Here is an 18,864-nt window from a genome sequence, read left to right as displayed (position 1 = left end):
TGGTAAAATCAGTCTGAAAGTGAAAGGAGGAACAAAAAAGAAAAACATTTCTTCAAGGTCACAGCAAATATTATGTTGTACGTCTTTATAACTTTTAGAAAGTTGCTTTGCCATCTACATACATGTATTACATTAAATTCTCCTTTTTGCGAGGATGAACATTGCTTGACAGGTGTTGCCTGAACAGTAACACTAACTATATTACTAAATTATAATATTTTAAAATACATTACAGGATTTAATAAAAATAAGTTTCCTATAATTATCACAATATTTATATTTCACTAAAAACTAGAAAATATCACCATGGCAAGTGACCAAGGCTCCTCTAGCCAGCAGTCTGCCTGAGTCTGCTCTCAAGGACACCAAGAGTGTTTGTCTTGTCCTAGGTCAGCACCCACAAGAGAAACCCTGAGCAAGGGCAAATTGGTGGCACATTACCTTTTGTACTTCTGAGAATTACTTCCAGACCCTTTTACCTCATTAAATAGCATTACTACTGCTTTTAGTGTAGAAATTGCAATTCAGACTGAGAACTCCCCACCTGGCTAGTCCTCCTTACTCGCGTTACAGGTGGGTGGCAGAGCTACAGGAAATCATGACTCCTATTCTTGTGTGGCTTTCATTACTATTGGGAGAATAAAACTGGCAGACAACAATACAGAGATAAGACAATAACCTGACTCCTAAGTTTCAGACAGGCCGGTAATCTTTGGCTGCCTCCAGGGGTGCTGGCCTGATGGAACAGGCTTTTCATCGAAGATAAGCATCCCATGCCACAAGTATCTTTAAAGAAATTGTGCAAATGAGGAAAAAAGTGAGAGACAACTCCCCAGAGCACATAATCCCTAAGTCTCTGTAAACATCTAGGTGTTTTACATTTTCAAATGAGCAGGTGTGAATCATAAAAGAAATAAGGAAGTCTATTATTTTCGAAGACTGCTCCTCTTCAGTTTTAAACTGCTTAGGTATGGTTTAAGTGACATTCACAATCAACAGGCAGATGCTCCTTAGTTTAAGTTTCTTTGCCAATTCACTGAAGTCTGCTCCCTTTCTATATACACGTATTTTTAGGGAAGAAAAGTGCGTGCATGTGTGTGTGTGTGTGTGTGCGTGCACCCACATATATTATTGGGTACTCCTCTACAAAATCCCTTCTTTGTTTATTTCTGATGTAATTTTCTTGCTATTCTTTCTACCTACACAAAAAAAAAAAAAATTTAAAAAGTCCAGGATTTCAACTAAAAGGTTATTTTAAAGAATCATTGAATCGTTCAGGTTATAAAAGACAAAAAAAAGTTCATTGAATCCAACCATTTACTCAGCAATACCCTAGCCACCATTAAGCCATGTCCCTAAATGCCACATCTACACATCTCTTAAATATCCTCAGGGAGTGCGAGTCAACCACTTTCCTGGGTGGCCTGTTCCATTGCTTGACAACCCTTTTGATGAAGAAATATTTCTTAATATCCAATTGAAACCCCCTTTGGTGCAATTTGAAGGCAACTTTATCTTGTTCTATTGCTTGTTATTTTGATAATTCAGTGACTTTGATTTTCTTGTGATCACTTAGAAGGTAACTAATTTTTTTCCCCCTCTGTTTTTTCTTACTTCTAAGTAAAGAGTAAACCTGCAAAGAGGAATTTCCTAGGGATTCACTGCTTGGCAGAGAAAACATCTCAGGGGCTGACATTCGCAAATTAACATAATTTAAGACAGAGTCCACACACCACCTGAAATCATTACTACTGTAAAAGTTTACAGCTTATTTGTCAAACTCAGTACTGAGTTTGCCCTTAACACTAGGAAAGCTTAAAGAGAAAAGTTGCATGCTTGCTCCAGCAAGAAATCTTGACACCAGAAGCAGAAACAATTATTAAGTAAAAAATAATATGTAACTAGAAAAGCGTTCTTAACTTGTTAGCTACAATTGATTTTGCTACTGTTATCCAAATAAACAAATGACCTGTGTTCTGCTTCGTAAACGCACCTACTTAAGAGTAGATGTTTAATGTCTTAATGTTTCATCCTCTCTCCAGGCTCAAAAGATGTTCCCACAGCAGCTTCTCCAAGCAGCTTGCTCTTCCTTGGCAAGGATGCAAGTCTTCTTTCTTTTTTCTCTCTCTGCTTTTTCTTCCTAACTTGCAACTCCATCTAAACAGAACTCATGAGGCTTTGAATTTTCTCTGAGGTTTGTCTAAGACAACAGTCTTATCCTATGTATTAGTCTAAAGAATTTTAGAGTGTTCTGTAGGGCATAGAAATCATCAGTCATTCAGAACTTGTGTCAGCTTTAAATTTCTCGTTGAGAAAATTCTTCTGAACAGCACAGATGATAGATACCCTAACACCCCCACCTGTGGTTGAGGAACTTACACTACCATGACACATCCTTTCCTGTAAATCCCTTTACTTCTTTCACATGAAGACTTGCCCTGATTTCTAGCTTATGTAAGATAAAAGCCAACATTTTGTTTTTATCAGCTACCTGTGAGATACACAGTCATGCCATTTATGTTGTTCTGGCACAAAACGTGGTGTTGGAAGACCACTCCTCATCTCAGCAAGTGAGCAAAAGATGCACCTAAATCCACTTCTAGGGGTAAAAAGCACTTCCAATTACAGGAGTAACTACTTTTTGCATAAAAATTGTTGCCTTTTAAAAAAACTCTTATTGCCATTGAAAACTTGCACTTTTGGTCAGATTTGTTCAAAGCATTTCTTAAAGCTTTGGAGAGGAGTTCAGTGTCTCTTGGGCTCAAATTATCCAGTAAGTGAGGCTTGAGCAATTCACAGGGAGCAAATACAAACGTATGGGATAAAGTTCATTATCACAGTTCCCCTGCCTTGAAATTGTGACAAATGAGTATTACTGCCTTGTCAAAGGAGACCCTAATTACCTGAAGCTAATGCACACAGCCTTCCTAGAGTAAATCTGGCATTTCTCTACCTGCCTACAGTCCTTCCAAACTTCAGACTTCTTAAGGCTGTGGCAGAGCTGCTGATAAAAGCTCTTAAATACATGTGCCTGAGGAAAGAAAGCTAGAGGTATATTCTTCAGGAAACAGTATTTTTACTTAAAAGAACAACAACAGTAAAAATATGAGGGGGGAGGATCCTGCAGATGAATCAGTTTTCTAAATAATATGAAAGGCATTGGTGTTTCATTTTGGAAAGAAAGCAGGTGGTTTCTTTCTTGATTCTGGATCTGTCAGGGTGCAACTTAGTAAAGCTGTAAGAGGAAAGAGAAGTTAAAAAAAAAAAAAAAGCACACTCGAATTCAGAAATCCTTAAACAGAAAAATTCAAAAATTCAAAAAATTCAGAAATTCCATTAAACAGAAAACCAGCAATGCTAGCCATGTTGTTGGTGCAGTGGATTCTTGTGATGCAGCAGCAGTTCTAGTAAAAGCTACAAAAACACCAACCTACCTGCACTGTATCATCTCCTGACACAGAAATGGAAGCTGCAGCTGCTGTGGCAGCAGTTCCAGTGAAAGGACACAAGGACCAACAAGATGCATGGCTGAACCATAAGAAACCAAGGATATAGTGGGGAAGCAGCTCATGGTAAATGAGGATATTCTTACAAAAAAAAAACCCAAACCAAAACGCACACACACAAAACCCACAACAAAACAAAATGCAACCAAGACTAAACCTGATAGAAGCATCTTGGAGACTTTTGAGCAGTGGAGATGTGACTGCCACTGGTATGAACTGGCTGCCACTTTAACTGCTACCTCTAATGTAGTGCTCACTTTAAGGAGAGAACAAACTGCCATTCCATGCCACCTAAGCTTATTATGTAATATTATTATATAAGCAGATGTTTTCTCCTGCATTCCCATCCAAGGACAAGAGGCTCATAGCTCATGGAAGTAAAGTAATAGCCTTTGAAGCTGAAAACAAGCTCCCTGGAGACAGATATAACTGATGGGGACAGCTCTGCTTTCTGGTGGGACCCTGGGCCTGCTACTGTGGGGTGTCCAGCCCAGAAGAAGCCACACAGTGACTTCCATGAGGTCCAGGAGAGCAGTGACCACTGGTCTATAATGAAATAGGGTACAGCTGTGACTCTACCCCAACCAACACAAACAGCCCAAAAGCATGAGAGTGCTACAGACAGAGAAGCCAGTCCAAGGCAAAGCAGGAGGATCCCACCTGCACCCAAGTAGAGGCCTCTGTGGTTTGCTGGTCTGTCTCTGTTGTTTTCTGTATTTGAAACTAAGTCAGGTGAACAAACTGCCACTCACTGATGTGGCTGTAGCATCTGTAGTTGCAAGCTTCCACTTGGATCTACTCATACTGGCTTTCACCAGTGAAATAAAAAGCAGTTTCAGTATCACCTCAAGATTACTCTCTTTGTGCAGTTGTTAAATTTTTTAAACTCTTAATGTGCCTCTCTGTGTCCTTTAGATAACGTACAAACAGAAGGAATCTGTATTTGATGTTGGACTATTTTAGCATGGCCATATCCTGAGAGAAAGCAAAGTAACTGGCAAAGCATCTCTAATTACTATTTAAAAATCGCACTTTTAAAATTTTGTGTTGCCCTGACAAGGGCAGCACATTATACTATGTACAGACAATACCTGAGATGGAGCTTAATGACAAAGAACAAAACAGGTAGCAAAACAGAATAAAAAGTATGGATAAATTACAAATCTAACTCTTACTGAAATGTTTGAAATGGCACAAGCCTGGAACTCTTCTGGTGTATTTAAAACCAAATTCCTTGAGAGGTTATGATCAAGTGAATTTGGTTGTTTTCTTTTCCAAATGGTTCTCGTATCTTAGAACAAATATAACAGTAACATATTCCAGTAACTACTATGCTTGGATCTGCTGCCAAGTTTCTTTCTGAATTAGTGCAGATCCAGAGCAAACGATCTTTGGTGACTTCACTTTAAATGCAAAGATCCAAAACTACTGTTTGTGTAGTTGCATAAACAAGTACTAAGCCTTATAAAAACATGATGTGCATGCCAAGATGCTTAGAGGTTGGATAATATAGAAGTGTGAGGGTTTATTTGTCTAATTAAACTCCTTGGAGAAAGGAAGAGGGGGCATATGAATTACTATTTCATAGTAACCTTAGATGTGAAAGGCTGCTTCTAATATAAAGGTCTGGAATCTCAGAACAAATGGCCACCTGAAATTATTTCCAAGAACTACTTCTGGTTTTCTCTGTAACCCTACCATGGGTTAGATGATGACTGCTCCTTTTCCAGCTTGTGTTTTCTCCTACTTAAAAAGCATGCTAAAAATTTGACCAAGATGTGATTCCAGGTGTATGTACACTACAAGACAATATGAAGTACGGGATTGAGATATTCATAAAACTAATTTTCTTGTGGAGTATGTACCCTACACTGATTACTTCTGAATAGAGTCCCCTATATCTTAGGTAAGAGACTGAAAGACAGAATGGAGTTTTACATAAGATACTTAAAATACACAGTTCATCACTTTCCATGGATGTATCCAGGTATTATGTGTAAAAAACTACCTGTTGCATTCTTCTTTTATTTATTTCAAGGTCTAGTCTCCCATCTGGTACTTGAAAACAAGGTTCAGCAGAGCTGCAGAAGAGTCTGTGACTTCCACATAAGATTTCTGTTTGATGTGCAATAAACTGCTCTTTTTCTGAGGAAAGGCCCTTTTCTACCATCACGGGATTTAATGGCATAGATGACACAGAAACTTTGATGAGAATCAGAATCTTCCTGGCAGGATTCACAGGTCTGGAGCTTAGGGATGCTCACTCAGTTTGAATCCAGAAATACATTTCCTATTTTGTGCATCAGCTGAAAGCTGTATAAAATTCTCGAGAGAACAAGTGCAACTACCAAATTATTTGATTATGATGCTGAAAGTCAAAACATATTTGAGGAATACATCCACCTCTACTCAGCTTGCTAGCCTCACCACAACATGCAAGGCTTTAAGATAAAACAAGTCCCTTAGACTATAAAGCTCAACAAAGTTTCAAGCTTCAAAAGGAAAGATTACATTTCTCAGACTGGGTCAGTCATTCCAGTGACTTGTGGCAGCAAGCAGTACTCTGGAATGCCCTCCGTTCCCTGTTAGTGATGTTAAAACTTTCAGTAGCATTGTTCTAGTGTCATGGATCTTCTCTGGAGTCTAGATGAAATTTAGAAAGTCAAAAGACTTCCTATGCACTGACAGGAAAGCATCAAGCACAGTGATGTAGTTTCAAAAATGGAGTAATGCCATGCACAGAATAGTCTGTTAGCATTATGCAAAATAACAGACATATATAAATAGCTTGCTTTGCATGAGTACATTTTTTAAAAAGAGAATAGACCCACTCCTACCTAGTATTTCAGAGACTAAAAAAGTGTCCCAAAAATGGTAATGTCTTTTTCTCTGCTCCAATGAAGCTAGAGGATATAATGCTCATGATGTTCATAAGCTTCCTGGAACTTCACATTGCCTTGGTGGCATACCTCCATCTGGAAATACCAGCCATCAGTCTGTCAAAGTAGGTGGTGACAGACTGAAACACTTGCAGTATTTGCAGGCAGCTCCTGCTCAAGAGGGAAGTCTCGCTGCTGCTCAAACCCTGCCTTCCTTGCGTTGTCCCCTCTCTCTCTCTCTCTCTCTCTCGAACAGCTCTTTCCCAACAAGCCACAACTGCTCCCCACAGCCAGAGCTGCTGCCCTACAGACCAGGCATGGCCGCTGAACAAGCTCCCTGCCGCCGAGGGCAGATCGGCACCCCGGGCAGCGGCTGCTCTTTTGTAACAACAGGCTGCGATCAACCCCGCCATACGGCACGATTTTGTCAAACCCCGACGTCCTCTGCTGTTCCCGAGACACGGTGCGTCCGCGCCGTTGACGCTGGGAACGGCCTCTCTCCCCTCACGCGTGGCTTTTCTCTGGTGACTGACCCGCAGCCGCCGACTCCTAGAGACCTCAGCGAACCTTCCCCTCGCAGGCTCGCGGCCCCCGCAGCCTCCCCGCGCTGCCCCGGGAGGACGAGCACTGCGCAGCTCCCGCGGCTGCAGGCGGCGGTGGGCCCGGCGTGCGCATCGCCCCGGCAACCGGGGGCGGGCCCGGCGGCCGCGGCGTGTGGGCGGCGGCGGCCGCGCTGACGTCCGGGGGAAGCTGAGCAATAACAGCAGCGACGCGGGCCCAGCTGCGCCTGCGCGGGCTGCGGGGCTGCTCTATTTATGTGGGGGGGCGCCAAGATGGCGGGGGCGGCGAGGAGAACGTAGGGGTAGCTCCGACCGGGCGGCGGAGCGGGGAGGCGGGAGAGGGAGGAGCCGGGGCCGGTGGGAGGGAGCGCGGAGAGCGGTGTCACCGAACGTGTGAGGCGGGGGCCGGCGGACGGCGGGCGCGGGGGGGAGGATGGCGGAGCCGCGCCGGGTGCCGTTCATTAGCCTGTCACCCGTGCGGCGCCGCGAGGGCGAGAGCCCGGCGCTGGAGCGAGAGCCGGCGGGCCGCGACCCGGAGCCACCTCCGGCGGGCCGTGAGGCGCCACCGCCGGAGCCGCCGCCGCACGAGCCGCCAAGCGACAGCGCTGCCCGCCCGGAGCCGCCCCGAGACCCCGGCCGGCCCGAGCAGCCGCCGCAGCGGGAGCCCCCCCGGCCCGAGCCGCCGCCGCTGCCGCCACCACCGCGCCAGAGCGGGCGGCAGGAGCCGCCGCCGCCGCGGGAGGCGCTCCCGCTCCGCCAGACGGTCCGCCTGGAGGTGGTGCTGAAGGACCCCACCGAGGAGGGCTGCGTGGAGTTCAGCTACCCGGAGCTGCTGCTGTGCGGGGACTCGCGGGTACGGGACCTCCCTTTCCCCTTTTTCCCTCCCCTCTCGCCGGCACGGCCCCCCCGCGCTTCCTCCTCCACCTCTCGGCTGCCGTTGGCCCCGGCCTTGGCGATAGTGTTATCGGTTACCCCTTGCTGCTCGGGGGTGGTCCCGGTACGGCGGGAGGGGCGGCGTCCTGGAGGGAAGTCCGGCAGCCTCGCCGTCGCTGTGGCCTCCTCCTGGTGCTGAGGCTGCGCCTGTGCCCGTGGGGGGAAGGGGAGCTTCCCACTTGTCCCTGAGCTGGCCAAGGGCTCCTGGCCTTTGCTGCCGGCTGAGGCGGATGATCGCCACTGTCTCGTGTCCCGCTTACCCCGGCTCACCTCCCTGCCGCTCCTCTTCCCTGCCGGGAGAGGTCTTGCATCCTTCCTTCTTGGGAGCTCTTTACCGGCAGCTGGACGAAATTCTGACCACGCCGGTCTGTATTCCGGGTTGTCCCTAGGCTGTGTGCAGGTAAATAAAGAAGACCCGGCTCTGCTGTAAGTCTCGAGAAGCAGAGAAGTGATCAGTAGCAGACTTGGAGAGGAGTTGTAGTCTTGGAGGGGACAGGGATAAATGAGAGTTAGTGTTGGACCGGTAACCACACCTGTAAGTGTTGAGAACTTAATTCTTAAGAAAAAACGACCAAAGTGTTCTTCCCTTGCTTGTTCCTCCCAAACAAAAAGTACTACTTTGAACTACTTTGTTTTTTAAGCACAAAGCTCCTGCAGACAACTTTAGGAAACGAGCAGTATTAGCCAATCAACAGTGCCCACTGTTCCAAGCAGGAAGGAGAGACACTTGTCCTTAAGCTGGTTATACTTGAGCTGCTCATTCTTAGTTGAGGATACCAAGTTGTGCTTGATTTAAATAGTTTTTGCTTCTCTTTAATCCAGTACACAGTTTCAGAGAAACCTTGTTTCTTACTGGAAAAGGCAGAGGGCAAGTAAGTAACTACTACGAAGAAGATTCTGGTTGATCTGGTGATAAAAACAAGTGTCAAATACCAGTACTGAGACTGCCGTAGGATTTTTACATCCAGCACAGTCTTGAATATGGTTGAAACTTTTCTTAATGAACCGAAGTGTTTCTAGGCAATGGCAGTGCTGTAACTATACTTAGCAGGCTGCTCACTTTTTCTGCTGTAGGAGGGATGTACACACTGGATTGTGTTCAAATGTGGAAGACAGAAAAATCAGTGACTGATTTTAATCCCTCAGATCTTGTCATGCAAGTTAAAAGGTGCCTTCTGTTCATCCTGTCCTACAGCTGTTGTGGGCAAACAGTGCCAGTTCTGACTCCTCAGAATTAGTGTAGCATAATCATGCTGCTCTCTGAAGTGCAATATTTCTGAGCAGTTCTGTGAAGGTGAAAATTGTTAGGGTTTAGAAGTGGTTCAGTACTTGAAGGCTGACTTTTCCCTTTGGCAGTTCCCAGTTCCATAACTGCCTTTTATTCTGAAGGTTGCCAATAGCTTCATCACATATTCAGGGTAAAAGGGCTCTTCCTGATATAGTTCTGAAGCAAATACCATGTCTTCTGGAGGTGGGAGAGCATTGATTTAGGGTATTTTGGTACAACTGGGGTCAGAAACTGCTTTTAAGATAGAGACAGTGATAGTAATGCTTTTAAAGAAACTTTGTATATTTTTCAGCTCCAAAGAGTCCAAATTAAAATGAATGGATCATAATGGCCCTTCTGTTCCTGGGTTGTGGAACAATCAGCTGATTTACTATGTAAAACAGTGCCATAAATTAGGATCTTTTAGAAGTGGTTCTGGACTTTTACTCATGTTTAAAACTGGATGTATACTTGGCTTGTCAGTTTAATTTCTTGTTACATGGTAGAACCTGGGAAAGCTACTAGGGAAGCTAGCTATTAGGGAAGATTTTAAATCTTGGGATTTGCTTTTTCAAAGTAGGTAGTAACTAACTGGCAGTTAATATTGTGGTTTTAAGTGTAGTTTTAGCTTTCAAAATTTGTTTTAGTAATGTTTCAACTTAAAATTAACAGTACAGATCCTTTATTTTTACTATGCAAGTTTTTTGGAGGGTGAAGGTTGATTTGGTTTCTAGAAGCTATTATTGACTCCTCTCTTACAAGAAGTTGCTCAACTTTTTTATAACACTTGCCATTAAAATTTAACATTACAAAGTCAGGAGTTTGTCTTTTTGTCTTGTAGTATTCTTGGAACTGTAGCAACTAAGAAAAGCTCTCCAAAGGAAGGCAAGGACTGGTGCACGAGTGTATCTTGAAATATGGCTTTAACAGGCCATGATAATAATAGCTGTATAATACTGAAATGATAAAGAATCCCAAAACTGATTTGGCAGTGCAACTTCTGTCTTTGTTTTAATTCCAAATTTACGTTCCTATGCTGAATCAGAAGCTAGTGGAAATGTATATTTTAAAAACTTGTGCTTGTCCTTTTTTGCCTTCATAAAGAGAACATCCTTTGATAGGGTTGTTTGTAGAGTTCATCTTTCGGCAGGAATTAAGTAAAGTTTTGAATGTGAGTAATAAGTTTGTGTGGTTGAAGAGCTTATTTGCCTCTTAAATGCTGGCGGAAGTGAAAGTGTGCTCCCATTTCTTTTGGGGTAAGTGAGGCTTGGTGCATCAAACCCAAATTGAAGTGGATGAGCCAGAAGCTCAAGTTGTCTTCTGTCAAACAGGCTTTAAAGGTGCTGAAGTAGTAATGTCTTAGTTTGGGAGCCATCCATCCCTTAGAAACAGTCAAAACTAAAATTTGCTTGAATTTGAGTTTTCAGTAATGCTTAACTAATCAAATTGATAGTCCGCTGCAGCTTTGGATGTTTGATGGAAAGAAGCAAGTTAACACTTAAGTACTAAGTTTTACTTGATCTTGAGGCTCAACATTGTCTCCTTTCAGAGTTAGATAAAAGCCACATATGCCTAGCAGAAGATGAGGAATACCTTTTCCCGTTAAAAGTAGAGAAAATGGTGTTTCATGAATTGAGCAGTTATTTTATATTTAATTATGCCTGCAGGAAATAAGTAAGTGGCTTTAATTTATGTTTTAGGAGTAACTATAGCCCCTATTAACTTTTTCTCTAAATACTTAGTCTGGAAAATGTATTATAATTATGTGGTGCTTGCAGTTTTGCTTAGTTTACCTTCCTCATTACATTGGTCTTGATGCTAATGAGCTGGTTTGGTCACCATCTGGTCAATATACTGGTTTTTCATACTATGGAGGAAGGATCTTGCTTTTCTGAACTTAGTTTTTTTTGTTCTTCATAAATCTTCATTTATTCATTGGTGAGTAGTCCATGTGCAGTAAAATTAGCTGCCATCTATAAAGTTCTGCAAAGTGGAATTCCACTGTATTTTAGCATCCTAGTACCTTCCCCCACCTGGCAATTCCTGTATTTATATGAGCTCTGGTTTGAAGGAGGGCAGCCCTGTTTTCTTGCCATCGCTTATTAAAAAAAAACCGAAAAACACTATGTATACCCTGTTCATTGACTTTGTCTCAGTGAAAACATCTTTTCTAAAAAACACCAAAAAAGTAAGGGACTACTCACTCCTTGTATGCATAGCTGGAATATTAAATCTCTTTTGTAGCTAACATAGTTATGATTACTGAAATTAACTCTTGCACTATAATTTTTTTTCTTTAGATAAAAGACTTACATTAATTATGGTTATAATTTACTGAGATTTTTAGTCTTCTGGCTGCTTGCCTCCTGGTTAGCATACCACATACATCCTGTCTGTTCTATCTAGAAGGATCATAACACCTATTAGAGGAACCAGTGGAAACAGAGGTGAAAAGGAGTTGTGGTTAGAGAGTTTTTTTAACCTCTAATGGTCATAATTCTCTCTTATGCTTACACTTTTAGTTGATGTTGTAGTGGAATGCTTGGGAAAATACAAATCTGAGTATTTATCTTAATTCTTCTGGGTTTGTTATCATCAGAAGAAAAGTAGGTGGATGATAATTCAATGATCAAAGTAATTTTTAGAGATTAAGTATAAATTCTAACTACTTAGTCATCAGAGTATTGTTTTTGGACATTTAATGGGTTTGGAGATGCACTCTGTTTCTTATGGAATGAATGTGTAACTTTTGCATTTTTCAGAAGAAATCAGTTCATTTAGAGGATCCATTTAATGATGAACAACGTGAGCGACATGAAGTAGAAATGCTTGCCAAGAAGTTTGAGGCAAAATACGTAAGTTACTGCACTTTGTTAAAAATACAAATATTTAATAGTGATAGGATACTGTTGGGATTTTTTTTTGCTGAAAAAGGTTGCTAATGTAGCGTCAAATGACTTCTGTACATTTCAGTGATGACTATCTCACTGTATTTCATTTAAGTACCTTGAAGCTGCCACAAGCTTATCAGACAAGTCTGCTAAATAGATTTGTCTGTAGATGTTAGAGCTTGTGGAGCTATTCTTGGAAAAGCTTCCTATATAAATACAACTTGGTAATAGATGCAGGTCAGTATTCACTGATGAATCTTGATGAATTCCTGACTAGTTTGAAATGTTTCCATAGGAAGTTATTTATTAAATAGTAAGTCATTACTCGATGAATGTCTTGTAGCTGCCAGCTGCCTGATGATATTCTACTGGCTCCTTAAAGTGTAGTGTGAGTGACTTGAACAACACTAGCTAGCAACATAAAGAGCCTTTCACTAGTAAATGAAGGTAGAAATCAGAAAATGTTGACGAAAACCACACCCAAACAGGTCTTTAAGAATTCATATGGGTAGGGTTGGGTGATTAAGTCTGAGCTGGCAATCAGAGCTCATCATCATGCTGAGGCATGTTGATATTCTGGATTACTAATAGAACACCTCAATAATAAAGAAGGGGAAACAAGAGCAGTCATTTGTATCTTTTGCTATTAATATACATATTAAAATCTTTTTTGTATGACTTATTTGGGTTTTTTTTCTGGCAAAGGCAGATTTTTCTAAGTGCCCAGTCTATAAATTCTGTAGAAGTAATTACTATTTCAAGGCATGTTAGCTGTGATACATAACAAAATCAACTCTTAAACTGCAAAGAATCATTCTCATTTTTTGGAGAGATTGAGAGAATCCAAGATGAATTGAGAAGGCTGTTCCAAAATGCTATTTGCTTTTAATTTGAATGATAAATAGTTTTTGAATGTGAGAGAAAAATGTTTCAATCATACTTTTCTAAAAAAACTCATTTCCACTATTAAGGATTTTCTAATGTCTGAAAAAAGTTGCTTAACTACAGTAGGTGAAAATCAATGTGAGTATGTAAAGCAATATATGTAGGAGGGAATGGTAGTGGAAGCAATCTAATTTTACATGTATGTTTATGCATCCATCAAAGCTGAACATGTACATTTATGGACAAAACGTGTTACTGGACTTAAGAAAACCAGAATTCAGTGTTCAGTAGTCACAGAAAGGGGCAAATAGATGCTTTTAACTATTAGAAAACAATAGGTAATAAAAATTTGTGGTGCACTTGCATCTTCATTACTACTTGCACTTCTGATTCCTCCCCTTTCATTCTCTGACTTGCCTTTTGTCCCTTCCAGCCCCGTGAAAGGGAGTATCTTCTATCTGAAGAACTACTTACTAGGTTAGAGCCACTAAGCATTAAGGGTGGTGAGGGACTAAGATTCCTTGTGTTAGAAACTCCCTGTCCTTTCTCTTCCTATATGAGAACCATCATGCTCAGAGGAATTGCATCTCTGAACGCTGACCCGGTACAATTGCTCATGGTCTGGCAGCATCCAGCCATCTTCTGCCTCTTGTGGTGAGATACTCACTGCCTAGCTTCAATTGGAGCAGGGATCCCATGTAGCAGATAGCCATTCTCATCAAGTGAGTGACTAGAATACTGCAGGATACTCTTCCTAGCTGGAGTTACATTGTAACACTCCTTAGCAGAGCTTTGCTGTGAATGTGGTCAGTGGTTGTATGAGAAAAAAAGAAAGGTTTTTTTTTCAGGTTTGCAGGGAATACTATATCCTTATTTAATTAGGTATTATTTATCTAAGATACCTGTTCACAGTGGATTCAGACATTGTTTTTAATCATAACGTGTGGCAGTACTTCTGGAAAATTTGATGCATGAAGGACAATCTGCCTTGAAGACTTTTTTACTTCTTTTCAGACAAATTCCTGTACTCATAACCAAATCAGTACATCCTTTGATATATTTTGCAGATACTAAGAGCCTGTGAAGAAGTGCATTTTTGTAAAACAAAATGCATAACATACCATTTGTTTACTTGATTATTCAGAACTCTCCTGTATTTGCTGCACATACTGAACATCAGCATAAAAAAATCTGCTCTGAAGGATTCCAGTTGTCATTGTTTTGATTGCTATTATTCTCTAGATAAAATCAAACACTGTTGTGAACACGAGACCGAACCTCACTGTTGTGAACACGATACTGAATAGTGTACATATGTAAGAATTTTTCTTACATGAGAAATGATGGTCCATCTAATGGATGGTAGCATAGTCTCTGACACTAGTGGAATCTCATACTTGAAAGTATAAATAGACCAAGTGTTCATTGATATTACTGCACTGTGCCTGTCTGTCAGTCTGTGTTGTCTTAATTTCTCTCAAACCCAAAGGTTACATGCTTAATCTTTTTATAGCTTTTTGCCAGAAATCTCCCAAATCATTACTGGATTTCTGTGTTCCATGGCACTGGAGTATCGTGATGATTGTCATGTAAAAACACAGTGTTTAAGCCTGATGAATTCATGTAGTGCTCCATAGCTTCTGTACTGTAAGAAATAGAGAAATACACTTCCAGTTTTTCTGCACATTGCATGTGATTTTGATGTTATCGTCTAAATCCAGCCCTTGTGTTCTCCAGCTGTAGTGTCTTTAACATTGCTATTGCATGCAAGTGCTGTTTTTTACCTTTAAACATCCTTGTTGGCTTACTGTTCTCTTTTTTGTTCTAATTTCTTATTTTAAATGTAAGCATATTAATGGTATGATGCCCTGATTTGTCAGTGTTATAACAACTTCTGGTTTTGTTCTCTGTTTTTTGGGGTTTTTTTAATAAGTCTCAACTCATATTTTTTTGACCATTCTTGATTAAGCAAATGTCTGAGCTGTGTATAACAACTCCAGTGGTTCCTGAGCAGCATATAAATTTGGAGCATGGTGTATGTTTTTTTGCTTAGGTTGTACTTTGTGTGGATTACCTTGCTTTATTGATGCTGAATTCAACTGCCTATTTATCATACTAAATTCAGAGCAACTGTAAGGTCTTTCAGTTATTCTTCAGTTGTTTTTTCTTTTAACTTGCCTCAGTAGATTGTCATCTTAGACCCCTGTCCTTCCCCAACTCTTTACCTGCTCTGTTGCTTCCAAAGGTGAATGAATGCATATTCCATAATAATTTCTCTGATCACTCTTTGCTAAAATGAGATACCTGTTCTTACCTTTTCTTTCCTAGCTGTAGATCAGACATCATTTTAAGCAGACCTTCTTCATCTCATGACAGTTTCTTGCCTTTAAAGATGTTTGGACCATTTTTAAAGCATTTGAAATATTTTATTCTACCAACATTTCTTCCTGCTCTGTGTATTCTTGTGCCTGCTGGTTCTTTTGTTTATAGCTTTTATTAACTTATCCACCATAAAGACCATGTTTATTGGTTTATAGATTCTGCTCTTCAAGTTTCTTCAGGTATTGGCATTGTATTTGCCACTGACCTTCTATTCCTGTTGGGCAAAGGTTGCTTAAACACAAGATTACATGACAGTTAATATATTAAAGTCATCTTTGGCTTTTTTCAATACTTGCATGAGTGGTATTTTCAGCTTCAGGAACTAGACACCTTAATTTGCTCTAGTATTTTGACTACTTGTGTTATGAGAGAAAAAGGTTGGAGGAAAGCTGCAGTGGTAAAACTTCCCTGAAATGCTGCATGGTGGACAGTGACACAGATAATCCCTTCATTCTTCTGCTGCAGTCTTGCATCCTTAACATCTTGATCACGTGAAATCTCAACACAGTTCCTTAAACATAAATGGTTAGAGCCAGGCCTGAACATGAAGGACAATCCCTTAATTATACATGGAGTGGTTCTTATATTTTTGTATGTCTGAATACAGGTACTATTTTAAGACTGCTGTTCATTCAGCTATTACAAGACTATTTTTTTTAAACTACCTTTGTTACATATCTGGTTTTCTGACTGTCAGGCAGTCAGAATGTATTGGAAGTTTTAAATTTTTTTATTGCCCTTGTATTATACTGAAATCATAAAATCATAGGATAATCATTGCTGCAAAAATATTTTAGACTCGAAAACAAGGATGTTGATGGTTACTTGCAAGATATATGTAGTACAGAGATGGATTGCATTACACATCAGTAACATCAGTACAGGTGAAGTATGGTTTATGAAGCATTCTTAGCCTGCTGGCACCTAAGTCAGAAGCATGAATTATATAAGCTTTTTCACTGGAGTTTAGTCAGAATTCTTATGTTTTTCTAACTTACTTTTTCTTCTCTCATCCATTTCATGAAAGCTTTTTTTTTTAAGAAACTACTGCATATTTTGGAAATGTGCAGTCATTCAGATGTTTTTCCAGATGAGTGATTGGTGGAGATGATAGGACCAATAGGAGTACTTAGCTTGGGATGTAGCTTGGATATGTGAATTAAAAGCAGAACGGGCTTTTGAAGTTCTTCTCCTAGCACTATTGCATTTGTTAATTTAAGTGTATGTGAGAGATTCCTGTTTGCTTGCAAGAGCACATGCTTTACTTGTGTAATTGTACAAATTTACAAATTTGCATTTTCTCAAAATATTGTTAAAATGGAGGTGTTGAGATGCTTACATCTCACATAGAGGAACAAGGGTGAAACCACCTTTCAACAGTGTCTGCATTCTCATAGTAACAAGTGGACCCTGATATTTGCATGTCACAGCTAGAAGGACTGACTTGCTGTAAGAATGCTCACAGCTGTAGGGTGCAGGCAGAGAAGTTTCAGGAGCAAGTCTTGAATTCATGGAAGTTACCTTTTTAATGAGGGCAGTGCTTCTTTGAGGCTTTTATCTTTTAAGACTTATTGATGATTTTGATAATATACGTGAGCTAGAAAACTAGGCCTTCTGGCTTTAATACTCAAGTATCATTTTATGTTTTAAAACTCAACTTTTTATGTGCTATAGAGAATTAATCCATTTTGTGTAGGGAAACACTTTAGGAAAAAAGTGTTTGTGTAGGGAAAACTAGGCTATCGTTATTTTCACTTGTAATGATTCTGTAGAATACTGGAAAAAGTGACTGTTTCTAAATTATCCCAGCCCTTCCAGCATTGGCAGTCCAGTCACTATACGTTAAAACCGTAGGACAGGGAAGAATCTCTAAACAGTGATGAAGGAAGCTCTTGGTCTTGCAGACAAAGGTGCTAGTAACTGTTTTTCAGGGATGATTCTGGTGAGGCATGTTTGCCAGAATGCATCCGTTGTGTGGAAGTTTTCATTAGTCGTATAGACCATCTTCAAGGAAGCATTCAAGAAAGCAAAACTGCTAATTCCTTGAATGACTATTCCTCCAATGCCTTATGCTTTGTAGGCTTTAGTACGTTGGTTCCATGTTTCCTAAGTGATGTAACACTTGCTTTGTCTTCAGGGTGGAAAGCCCCACAAACATCGGAAAGATCGCCTGCAGGATCTAATTGATATAGGTTATGGCTACGACGAGACGGACCCTTTCATTGATAATTCTGAAGCGGTAAGTAAGCCTCAGCACAGCAGCAAGAAATCATGAGACAGTGCTTTATCTTTTCAACACAGAAGAAAGGTAAGGGAAAATACTTTGTACTTGTCTGTAACTGATGTGAATACAAAGGGCGTACTACTTTGGGAGACCAATGAATTATTGTATTTGTAGTCTTATTCAAGATATATTTCCGAAGAATTAAGAAAGCCGTTCCTAAATCAAGTCATTTCCAGCTTCAGAAATTAAAATATTTTTATTTGTGCACTTCATTTACTCTTGACCGAAAGGACACTGGCTCAGTTTAGTTTCTTGTACTAGCTCTCAGGATTATTAATGGGTTACTGGCATTATATTTCCTTCATTAGATCAGGAAGCTATTCTTCTCTTAAACAGTAAAAATAGGATGGTTATTCTAAGCATTGAATATGTCTGAAAAATTTGAGACAAAACAGGTTAAACAGCAGGATATTACTGCTTACTTTGAATGTTTTTCAGAAGTGAAAACACATCTTAAGTTAAAAGAAAAAGGTTTTAGTTTGGTGCAGGCAGTATCAAGGATATCAGAAAGTTTATAAGAGAGCATTTGAAGATATCTTAGAGGTGATACATGAAATCATGAAAATGAGAAGAAAGCTTGGAAAAAAGAGTGGATGATTTAAAAGTTCAGAAACCTTCTATAGTTTTTCCTTATTAAATGTCAGAATGAAGTATGTGTACAGTTTAGTCAAGTTAAAAAAAAACAAACCAAAAATAAGAGCTGTCTCTTGCCTTCAGTTTCCTCCAGTGCTGAGTGACACTGGACAAAGCAGCAGTGATCTGCTATGAGAAGGGGGGAGGGCTAAAATTATGAGTGGGAGAGGAAATATTATGAAAAGGAGTTGAGAGAAAAGAGTAAGAAAAGTACATAAGTGCATTGCTTAGCATATGTAAAGCTTTCATTTAAGTTCTAAAATTTGAGAGTAAAGAGAGTAAATGGAGCTATGAAGTTTCTAGCATGTAGATGTTCCAATGAGTGATCCTATGGCTTGTGTGAGGTGCACAGAAAGTGTCTGCATAGCTGATAACCTTTTTCTGCAGAAGAAGTTGAGCAGTTAACCACAGTGCATAGCACATTCTCTGTGTGCATCAGTATTTTTTTGAAGTAGGTCTGAAGTTGTGTGAAGAGTTTGTTGTAAGGTGCTTATTGTAATTTATATTAGTTTGTAATTTTTCTTTGTCTAGAAACTTGAACCTGCCAATATTAAACTGTTCATTATCCCACAATTTCTGGCTGTGCTGCTGGAATAATATTGGGGTCTAAGCCTTTGCATGTCTTTTCCAAAGGTCAGATTCTG

The 18,864-nt window shown here is 40.3% G+C and overlaps 1 protein-coding gene across 1 annotated transcript in view; it reads left to right on the top strand.

The window, feature by feature from the left end:
- The first annotated feature begins 7,378 nt into the window (after positions 1-7,378).
- Positions 7,379-18,864, top strand: part of LOC131592079 (ubinuclein-2-like) — a 52,004-nt gene continuing 40,518 nt past the window's right edge. The window contains exons 1-3 of the mRNA XM_058863355.1: positions 7,379-7,798; positions 11,908-12,000; positions 17,441-17,542. Coding sequence (XP_058719338.1) covers positions 7,379-7,798; positions 11,908-12,000; positions 17,441-17,542 — 615 coding nt within the window. The remainder of the gene's footprint in view (positions 7,799-11,907; positions 12,001-17,440; positions 17,543-18,864) is intronic.

This window comes from Poecile atricapillus, chromosome W (genome assembly GCF_030490865.1).
Source record: "Poecile atricapillus isolate bPoeAtr1 chromosome W, bPoeAtr1.hap1, whole genome shotgun sequence".
Classification (NCBI taxonomy): Eukaryota; Metazoa; Chordata; class Aves; order Passeriformes; family Paridae; genus Poecile; species Poecile atricapillus.
Note: the sequence above shows the minus strand (reverse complement) of the source record. Positions and strands in the feature narration are given on the sequence as shown.